The sequence below is a fragment of the Macadamia integrifolia genome, unplaced genomic scaffold (assembly GCF_013358625.1).
Source record: "Macadamia integrifolia cultivar HAES 741 unplaced genomic scaffold, SCU_Mint_v3 scaffold2527, whole genome shotgun sequence".
Taxonomy (NCBI): domain Eukaryota; kingdom Viridiplantae; phylum Streptophyta; class Magnoliopsida; order Proteales; family Proteaceae; genus Macadamia; species Macadamia integrifolia.
This window is the reverse complement of record NW_024868775.1, coordinates 51,394-62,392: the sequence shown is the minus strand read 5'-3', so window position 1 is coordinate 62,392 and position 10,999 is coordinate 51,394. Positions and strand designations below refer to the sequence as shown.

General features: G+C 35.4%; 1 protein-coding gene across 1 annotated transcript in view; it reads left to right on the top strand.

Moving 5' to 3' along the window:
- Positions 1-9,437: 9,437 nt before the first annotated feature.
- The window catches only part of LOC122066688 (wall-associated receptor kinase 2-like), a 21,759-nt gene continuing 20,197 nt past the window's right edge, over positions 9,438-10,999 (top strand). The window contains exons 1-2 of the mRNA XM_042630532.1: positions 9,438-10,476; positions 10,651-10,824. Of these exons, the coding sequence (XP_042486466.1) occupies positions 9,600-10,476; positions 10,651-10,824 (1,051 nt within the window). The 5' untranslated portion in view covers positions 9,438-9,599. The remainder of the gene's footprint in view (positions 10,477-10,650; positions 10,825-10,999) is intronic.

Sequence of the window (10,999 nt, the reverse complement as noted above, 5' to 3'; positions counted from 1 at the left end):
TTTTTCCAGAATTTTTCTTCCATTTCAAATGGCCTTGCTTTTTTAGCAAAAAAAGCCAACGAAAATTCAGGTTTTAAGGTAGATTACAACGACTAAACAGAGGCTAGGCAATGCGGGTTGGGCCTGGTAGACTAAGCTTTAAATGAGATGGGGCACATAGGTGAGACGGGATGGGCTTGGCAGGCTGGAAAATAATCCTCTGTTTTTTTCATCCTTGTTTTTCCTTGTTTTGCTACCTGCAGAACACGACACGTGGACAACTTTAAGACCAACGCACCAGATGTAATAATCCTCACCCAACCTTGACCGTTGGATCCTCTGTTGTCTACGTGTCGTGTTCTGCAGGTAACAAAACAAGGAAAAACAGAGATGAGAAAAACAGAGGATTTTGATCCTGGCAGGCTAGGCTCTAATGATGATGGGATTGGGCAGGTGAGATGGGGTGGGCCCATCCCTGATCACACACAAGAGCTCGGTCTAGGTTGGGTCGAGTCAGGCTGGGTCCAGCCTCAGTGGACTTACCACATAACAGCTATTTGTACTTGTAATGCGGACGAGATCTCTGTTAGTTAAAACGGGAACGGCAAAAAAACATTGTTCGGTACGGGTATGTTTTAAACAGATCAAAACGTGAACGGGACGGTCAAAAATACGGTCAAATACGATAAAAACGGGAAAAAATAAAAAACGGACAATACGTGTTTTAAACGTTTATATTTAAATAATACGGTGTCAAAAAAATGGCAATATATAGACATAAATTGGCATAATAATTCTCTAAATACCTAGATAACAATCAAAATAAATAGTCCCATTTTAAATGTTTCTATTTTAAAACGTTTATATTTTTTAAAATCCTTTTTTTAACTGTCAAAAAAACGGTACGGCGTTTAAAACGGCAAAAAAACTTCAAATAGCCCCGTTCCTGTTTTTTACCGACTTTCTGTGAAAAATTTGGCAAACGGCGTTTAAAACGGCAAAAAAACAGGACGCCGTTTTAAACGCGTTTTAAACGCGAATAAACTAACTAGGGACGAGATAGATAAAATAAAAATAAATAAATAAATAAATAAAAAAAAAGAGGAGGAAGTCCGCATGGTTGTAAGACTCGGATGGAATTGGTCAGTCTCGGCCGGTCAAATTTGATATCGATTTTGATCGATTCTCAATGATTCAATACCAATCCATAAGTGTAAATTGATAATAATCCAAGGTGATCTGCTTTGACCGACCCAAAATCAATCTTGAGTTTTAAAACCTTGATCCGATGTGCAGAACACAACTAATCAAGTTAAATTACGTTAGAACTAATGGAATATGATGGTGGTTCTAAAGGAGGATAGGGGATTTGAAAACTAATCTGATCATCTGATTCGGACCTTTAGATTGGAGTCATCTGAGGCTAATCTTGATTCCAATGTTTTGGATGATTTGATTTAGAATGATCCCAATTATATTGACAAGGACAGGGACCTACATGTCGATTCTAGAGTTTTTTTTTTCTTCTTAATTTTATTTATTTATTTATTTATTTTTAACGATTGCAACTATTGTGGATTCCCATGAAAAACCATCATGTATTCTTTTGTTAGTCTCCACTATGAGTTATTTCTCCCTTATATTTATTTGGAAAAAAAGAACATTGTTAGGTGGCATGAAGCTTGTATCCAAACACTGAACGATTTTAGTCATAAAACCAAAACTAAACTAAGGAACAATTTCAGCTTTTGAATCAAAACTGAACCGATTTCCTTTAATTTGGTTTGATTTGATTTTAAATTGATGCCCTTACTTTATACTTTATATTGTTCATAAAAAAGGAAAAAAAAAAAATTGAGTCATATATAATAAACTATAGAAATGCTTCTTACGGTGATTCCAGCTTTGAGTTCAAGTACTATAACCACGAGTGATATCTGGCTATTTGCCCAAAAACTTTTATCCTAGTTTACTTACCTTTGGCGTAGAGAAAGGTCCAAAGACTAAAAGAATTCTCCTCCCAAGAGAGGGAGAGGGAGAGGGAGAGGGAGAGAGAGATCTCTGATGTAACCCTAGATAAACTCCTTTTTAAGAGGAAATTCCACAGAAGTTTCTACTTTGAGAGAGAGAGAGAGAGAGAGAGAGAGAGAGAGAGAGAGAGAGAGAGAGAGAGAGAGAGTATATGATCTCCACAGAAACACCTTTCTAAGAGGAAGCTCCCTGGCCATTTCTACTTTTGACTTAATAATAGGCTCTCCTAGCTCTTCCTCTATGTTTGTGTGAGAGACAGAGAGAAAGAGGTGGTTGAACTGTACAGAAACTTTTTTCTAAGAGGTAGCTCCGCAGCAATTTCTATTTTGATTTAAAAACGGTTGAATATTGGGCTACAGACAGGGCATGGAGTAACAGCTATTCAAAACCGATAATTTATTTCCGCCTGTGACAGATACACTCTCCCTTCAAAAAATACTTGCTCGGCTATTTCTGCTTACAACGAGGAATAAGGGGGAAAAAATTCAGGATGGGCTTACTCCTCCTTTCTAAATAATATATGTATCTTAACTCAAGCAAACTATTTGTTGACAGGAAAAACTGTGAGGCAGCTACCGAGGGACTTCTAGGAGTAAAGTTGGTGAGATGAAATCTGGATTATATTTGGAGAGATATGGAAATTCTACAAAGTTCTTGGGAAAATGACAACTTAGAACAATAAATATAATTTTACCCGGTTTCTTATATGGTTTGAAAATTGGTAATATGGTTCTATTCAATGATTTTAGTCATAAAACCGAAATTGAACCAAGGAACAATTTCATCTTTTGAAGCCAAAATTGAACCAATTTACTTCAATTTGGCTTGATTCGATTTTAAATTGACACCTTTACTTTATACTTTATGTTGTCTATAAAAAAAGAAAAAAAAATTGAGTAACATATAATGAACTAGAGAAATGCTTCTTATAATAATTCCAGCTTTGAATTCAAGATCATGTAACCACGAGTGATATCTAGCTACTTGCACAAAAACTTTTATCTTAGTTCACTTAGCTTTGGCATAGAGAAGTGTCCAATGACTAAAAGAAATCTCCTCCCAAGGGAAGGAGAGGGAGAGAGCGACATCTGTGTTGTAACTCTGGAGAAACCACTTTCTAAGAGGAAATTCCACAGAAATTTCTATTATGAGAGAGAGAGAGAGAGAGAGAGAGAGAGAGAGAGAGAGAGAGATGTATGAACACTTCAGAAACTCCTTTCTAAGAGGAAGCAGAAATTTCTACTTTGACTAATAATGGGCTTTCCTGACTCTTCCTCTGAGAGAGAGAGAGAAAAACTTCTTTCTAAGAGGAAGCATCGCAACAATTTCTTGTTTGACTTAAAAATGATTGAATATTGGGCTACAGAAAGGCATGGAGTAACAATTATTCAAAATGGATAACTAATAATTTATCCTCTTCACCCGGCCCCGCCCCCGGCCCCGACAATACATCTCCCCTTTGGAAAAACATATTTGCTTGGTTGTTTCTGCTTACATAGAATAAAGGGGAAAATTTTGGGATGAGTTCACTCCTTTCTAAATAATATATGTATCTTACCTCAAACAAACCATTTGTTGATGAAAAAAACTACTTCTTGAACAAGTGAAGGTGGCAAAGAGAGCCAGATGGAATCTGAATTATATTCGGAGTGATGTGAAAAGTCAACAAGTTTTTGGGAAAATGACAACTTGGAAGATCAGTCCCAAGTTTCAAAATGGTGATCCAATCACTCTTTTGTCGTCTTCTATCTGTTGATGGATGTGACCACTGTATAGGTGTTGCCTTTGAACATGTGAGGGGACATGTATTTAGACTATTTCATCATAATTTCTCTAATCCACTAAGAAGCTTGTTGGTAATTGGTTTTCATTCTAACTTATTATCCACTTTCAGTTTTTGAACACTGTTACTGTAGGAGGACGGAAGAGATCCACAGAATGAATCCTTAATTGATAAGCTGTTTCACACCCAAATGATCAGAACTGGAGGAAATGAACTTCAGTTGGGATAACATGATGTGATGATGTGGTGCATTTTGATTAAGAACAAACAATTGGGTCTTGGCGAATTATATAAATAATTAATTATTTTGAGTTCAAAATGTGTCGTAAAAAAAAAACATGATAATTAGATTATCACATGTTAAGTTTGTCTCGAATTCTTGATCTATTTTGAAGATTGACTTGTTCCAACATATTTTGATAGCGACCCGAATGAGAAGTTTTCTGAGATCTGTGATGAAAACAGAAGGGTTGGACCAATCAGTTGACCTATAATGTACTGTTGTTTTGTTGAGAAAGTCATTGTATTTTGGGGGTTTATCAAGTAGGGTTTTAAGACGAGTTTTCTAGCCGCTATTTGGGTGTAATCTCTGTTCTGCATAGTGAAACATCTTCTTGTTTGCCCGAGGACGTAGCATATCACACTGGTGTATGAACCTCGTTAAATCTCTGTGTTCTGCAGATTTTTTGTCCTTTTATTTTCATATTTCTTAGTGTTTAATTTAACACCACATTGTTGTATCTTAAGCATTCTTGAAAAATCAATCGTAGAAAAACTCCTTCCAAATTAAAAAAAAGAAAGAAAAAAAGGTAGAAAAACTCCTTCCTTTTAGGAGGAAACTCCATAGAAATTTCCACTTTAGAATTCATATGGGATTATGTGATTTGCTTGCCTACTTTTCTAATAACTTTTGAACGGAGTTTTTCTTTACTCGATAAAGGAAGAAAAGGTTCTGATGTGATATATCTCCCTCTAGTATACGGTGTCGATTAAGAACAGCGGGCTTGGGGAAACCTTCTCCATGACTTTTAGCCCAAGTAAGCCGCCTTTTGACATATTAAAGAATCCAAAGAAGAGAGAGAGAGAGAGAGAGAGAGAGAGAGAGAGGGAGAGAGGGAGAGAGAGAGGCATCATAAGTACTAAGAAGTCGAGAGAAACTCTTTTCTAAGAGGAAGCTCCGCAGCATTTCCTAGTTTGACTTGATAATAGGCTCTCTGTTTTGTTGTTGAAAACTTTTATTAAGCCATGGGCTAATAGACCATTCCAGCAGCAAGTTGCAAGATTTTCCATGATGAACAAATTCATCACCTTTTTATGAAGATTCGTTATATTCTTAACTTAAAAATTTTTCTTGGAACTTGGTATGTCTTTACCCAAAAAAAGATTCTTCTATTCAAATTCAAAATTTCTCTTGAGAATTGTAAAATTTTCTTTTGCTCCCCCAAAAATTTTCTTACCAAAAACACAAACAAATATGAGAAAATATGAAAACATAATAAGAAAAAAAAATTTTAATAATTATACAATGATTTCCCATGTGTCTATCTCTCTTAAAATTCAAAATTTTTTGATTTTTTTTTTCTTTTGATAACCAATCATACATACTCTTTTTATTTGCTCACCATTTCTACTTTTTTCTTCTATTTTCTTTTCTTTTCTTTCTAGATTCTTTTTTCTTTCCTTTTTTTCTCTTGGCTACTAAAGACAGCCTATAGTATTTCCACATATTTTTACAAAAAAAAGAAAGTTTTTTCACCTATGTTCATCATTGTTTGTTAACCTTTTTTTTTTTTTTTTTAAGAAAAATTCTTTATAGTCGCTTGCTTTATACTAATTGTTATTTAATAAATTGTGAGATAACTTTGACTCCAAAAAAGGCATGAACATGAGAACTCAACCCACTTTTCTTTTGCCCCATTAGTAAAATAAAGCTGTAGTTTGAGTTAAGATCATACTGATCTCGAGTTAAGGTTGGATCAAATGAATAGGTTAATATATAGTTCTTACACCTATTCACTGGAATGGTTCCTCATTGGACAATCAAGATTTATTTGGGAGAGGCCAAAATAGATGGGTCTTAATTGTTTCCTGACCAAATCTGAGAATGAGTTGTCGCATTATGATGTTCTTAATTGTTTTCGTATTATTGTTGATCTTATATTTAAGAATAAAGAGGAAATTTCTGGTTTTCAATATTTATCCTAATGAGTTTCTTCTTTGTACAGGTGAGAGAGGAAAGACATTCTAGTGAGTTAAGCACTTCATGGTTCGGAGTTGTGGGGCCTATCCTTCTCTAGATGTCCTTAGTATAAAGATTTGGTAATGCTGGCTTAGATTTTCTATACTTTTCAATTTCTTTTAAATTTATCTTTATTTTATGATGGGATGGTTTACATTGGCTTGTGTCTTTTCCTTGATTATATGACTTAATGTAATCAATTGAAGTTGCTTTTATTAGTTGTGTTGTATCTCCAATGGTTTTTGAAATAAAATATAAATATAATTAAATTATAGAAAAGCAGCAAGGATAGGTGGTTGATGGGCTGAGGCTAAGGCCAGATGACGCACGTCCGGATCCTCTTCAACCCACCAGTCCTTGCAGTGCACATTCGGTGACTGAAAGAACCTTAGAATGCATGTAGGTCTGTCTTAACCGTCAAATGCGTGTTAGAGAGACTGGTGAAATTGGAGTGGATCTTGATCCAAATGACATTAAACAATTTGAGTTATTTTTTTTTGGAATCAAATAATCAAATCTTTGATTTGAGGTTTTGAGGTGGTGCTTCCCAACAAAACTTTAATGATCCAATTTGTTTATAATTCAAATCCAAACAAAATCCATCGGGCATTCACGTGCGTGGATTCAAAGTAAAAATTGATCAAAGTTATATTGATGTACTTAATATGGCAAAGTGGGCTATTCAAACATGAACATATGAATTAAATAATGGAATGTGATGGTGGTTCTTGAGGAGGGGATTTGAAAATCGGATCCGATCATCTGATTCGGGCCTACAGATTGTAGTCGTCGGAGGTTGATCCTGATTCCAAATGATTCGGCTGATTGAAATTAGAACTATTCCAATTAAATTGGCAGACATAGGGATCTACATGTCGATTCTAGAGTTTTTCAGATCAATTCCAATTGATTCTGATTCGAATTCTAAGACTGATCCAGATTCCGATCTGGTTCTTAAACCTTGTTACTAGGGATGAAAGTGAAGAAAAACTTTACTAGCTGTGATGTTTTTAATTTCTTTTGTTTTCAATGATGCAAAAGTTAAAAGGTTCTTTCTTTTTATAAGAAAGCAAAGATGAAATATTCAAACGACATTGTCAAAATGGCTTCGTTGAAGTAAAAATGGATTGCAATTGTGGCAGATTCCCATTAAAAACTATCATGTACTCTATTGTTAGTCTTGTCTTTGGGTTATTTCTTCCTACATTTATTTGGAAAAAAGAAAATTGCCCGTCCCATGGAGCTTGCAGCTAATCACAAGAACATGTAAAATGACCATTTTAGTCCCGTAAAAAGAAAAGGTTTTCATCCATGCCGATGCTCCTATGAATACTTTTATACAAGCAAGGGCACGTGATAAGACAACACCCATTACTTTGTAAAGCTTTTATGACCGGGCACTACTGGTACTACTTTCTTTGAACTTCACTTATAAAGGATATTTAAAGGATTTAGCAATTGCTGCTGCAACTTGTGGGTTCTCCAAGCAATAAACCACTCCTCAAAGAAAAAAAAAAAAAAATCTATTAAAAGTGTAACAAACTGAAATTAACATGTGCATGTTAAAATAGTGTATTCTCACTTAGAGTTGGGAGAGTGCATAGTAACGTTCAAAGTAATGGTACATATGTTTAGACATACATGGGATATATGCTAATATAGAGAGAGGTATTTGATTGAATTAGACTCTGAAATTTAACATGTATCTAATCTAACTCATGCCCTCTCTATCCAATGGTTGGAATAGACATATCATTTATCAACGTAATACAGTTGACACCTTGTGAACCCATGCATATAGGGTAAGATATAGGAAGCCAGATACAGATTCCCTCAGACCGATTAAGATACCACTAGATGTATACGAATGCAAAAATCGGATTTTGGACCATGCATTAAGGTAAACCTTTCTTAAATATGAAAAATAGAAAATGCATTTATTAATTAAACAAAAATTACATAATATCATTAGAACATATATTAACACCTAAAACATTGGGACATGGCCTGATACATGATTAAATATGGTGATACATGCAAATATTATTTTTAAGTTATTTTATATTAAAATCGACAAATGACCAAAATACCCCTAGATCGGATATCTAATTAAATAATATATAAATAAAAAAATATGGAATGTATTTAATTCATTGAAACAGTTGAAAATACATCTCATCCATTTTCCCCAGAATTTCTAACATCTTTTTAAATTTTTAAACATAAATGACTAAAATACCCCATTTGAGGGGTAAAAACGTAAAATTCAAACACCCGGTTGCTTGAATCAATTTTCTTCACACCAAAGCTAATATCTATTAAATAGGATATAATCATTCACTGCAGAAAAAAACCAAAGTTTAATTTGAGCTCATAAATTTCTTACTTTGTAAATGACTAAAATGCCCTTAGTTGGCAAAACTATCATTATAGAAATGTTTAGGTTCCAAAATCTTCAGAAAACATCAAATATGTTGTGAGCCATCACAAAATAAAGTTTCGAAAAATTTGAAACTTTGAAACTTCTAGCTATTTTTTATATAGACTTTAAGATGAAAAATATGTTTCAACACCCCCTTGAAGAAAAATACAAAAAAAAAAATCCAAAATCTTATCCTCGATGGATGAGAGAGTCTCAGCTCTGCGTGTATGTGTTCGATTGTCCATAATTTGTTGACAAGGCCTAACAAATTACAGCTCAAAGAGTGATGCTCCAAATGGCAAAACTTGTCAATGAGTGGCATTTCTGAAAATTTAAAACATCGTAGAAAAATGGTATAAAAGATCTGAAAATGTCATTTGATAGAGGGGACAAAAGGTTTTTTGGGGTATTTTTTTTTTTCCAAATTTTTTCTCCTCTTCCAAATCCGCCAAATGGCCTTGCTTTTATAGCAAAATAGAAAACAAATAAAAATTCAGGTTTAAAGGTAGGCTACAAGGACCCAAGTGGGGCCAGGCTATGCGGGTGGGCCGGGCGGACTAAGCTTTAATTTAGATGGGCCAGGCTCCACAGAAAAGTCCACTTTGAGAGAGAGACCTTTCTAAGATGAAGCTACACAGAAATTTCTACTTTGAAAGAGAGAGGGATATGTATGAACTCTATAGGAACACCTTTCCAAGATGAAGCTCCACAGAAATTTCTACTTTGAGAGAGAGAGAGATATGTGTATGAACTCTATAGAAACTCCTTTCTAAGAGGAAGCTCCGCAGCAATTTCTACTTTGACTTAACAATAGGCTCTCCTGGCTCTTCGGGAGAGAGAGAGAGAGAGAGAGAGAGAGAGAGAGAGAGAGAGAGAGAGAGATGTTGATGGTAGCTAGTCAAGGTAAGAAAGTTTGAGTCCTAATCTCAGTTCCTGTCCTATACGAGATTGCTAACCTGTTAGGAATAACACCGTGTCCCAAACTGGTGGAAAAATAAACCATGATAGACATGGAGAAACTCTGACTAAATCAAAATTGCAATAGCAGTTCTTATACCTTGAGTCAATAGCTCCTCTACTGCTCTTGATTTAACTCCCATCCAGAATATAAAATATAAAAGGGGGGAGGGAGGGAGAGATAGAGAATGGCATTCTTCCTTGGAAAACATAAGTGCGTAGCCATGGTGGTTCTGAATAATCTTGTGATGATACTGCTTACTCTTTTTTCATTATTGGTTGCAACAGCAGCCATGGCGGATCCTCCAGCAATTGCCCGGCAGGGTTGCGAGGACCAATGCGGAGATGTGCCCATACCCTACCCATTTGGCGTCAGAGAAGGATGCTTCATGGATCCTGGTTATCTTATTACATGCAAGCCCCGAAGTAGCAGCACCCACATCAAAGCCCCGTTTCGAGGAAATGGTAGTGATGAGGTTCTTGAGATATCATTATTGAAAGCCCAAGTCATAGTGGATGGTGAATTTAGCCTTTTAGGAGAGTATGATCTGAAACAAACATCTCCCTTCACATGGTCAGCCAGCAGCAACATGTTCACAGCCATCGGATGCAACATCGTAGCCTACATACGCAACAAAAACTTTACTAGTGCGTGCGTGTCTCTGTGCGATATGATGCCACTTGCAGTGAAAGATGAGTCTTGTTCTGGAATTGGTTGTTGCCAAATTTCAATCCCTTCCGGCCTCAAAACTCTTAATATTAGTCTTTCAAATTTTGGTAATTCCTCTGGGACTTGGAAGTTCTCTTATCTAAACTTTGCTTTCTTGACCAATCAAAAGCGGTTCACCTATAATTTATCTGAAAGTGAGGCTACATTATATGGAAAAATTCCTCCTGTGGCGTTAGAGTGGTCAATTGGGAGTCGGACATGTGAAGAAGCACTTCTTCATAAAGATTCTTATGCATGTGGTCTACACAGCACTTGTTTTGATTCAACTAATGGCCCCGGCTATCGATGTAACTGCAGCGATGGTTTTGAAGGCAACCCTTATCTTGGATGCCAAGGTAATAAGTTTTTCTTTTTCTTAATTATATGAAAAGAGTTTTGTTTGAAAAAAAAAAATGTTAGATTGCATGAAACGTTCAATTATATTATTGCATGTGGCTGTCGGCTTCCGTCACAATGGCTAACAAATTTTGCATCATTCATGTTATGGGGTGTTTGATTTGATGATGAAGACATAGACGAATGTGTGACTGGAGATAATCTCTGCCATTATAGTGGTAAATGCAACAATACGATTGGAAATTATGACTGCAGTTGTCCAAAAGGCTACCATGGCGATGGTTGGAAAAATGGGACTGGCTGCACAGAGGGCCCAGAACGCGGTCCGTTGATAAAAATTATTGCAGGTAATTTTTTTTTTTTAATAATAAAGTTGTTATTTTCTCGCTTGGTTGTTTTGAATACTATGCAGACTCCCATTTGCTCCTACTTTGTAAGTCAAAAGGACAAATCAAAATTTTTACTGTTGTTTTGCTTAAAAATTTATCTCTTTGTTTTGTTTTGCTTTGTTTTTTTTTTTTT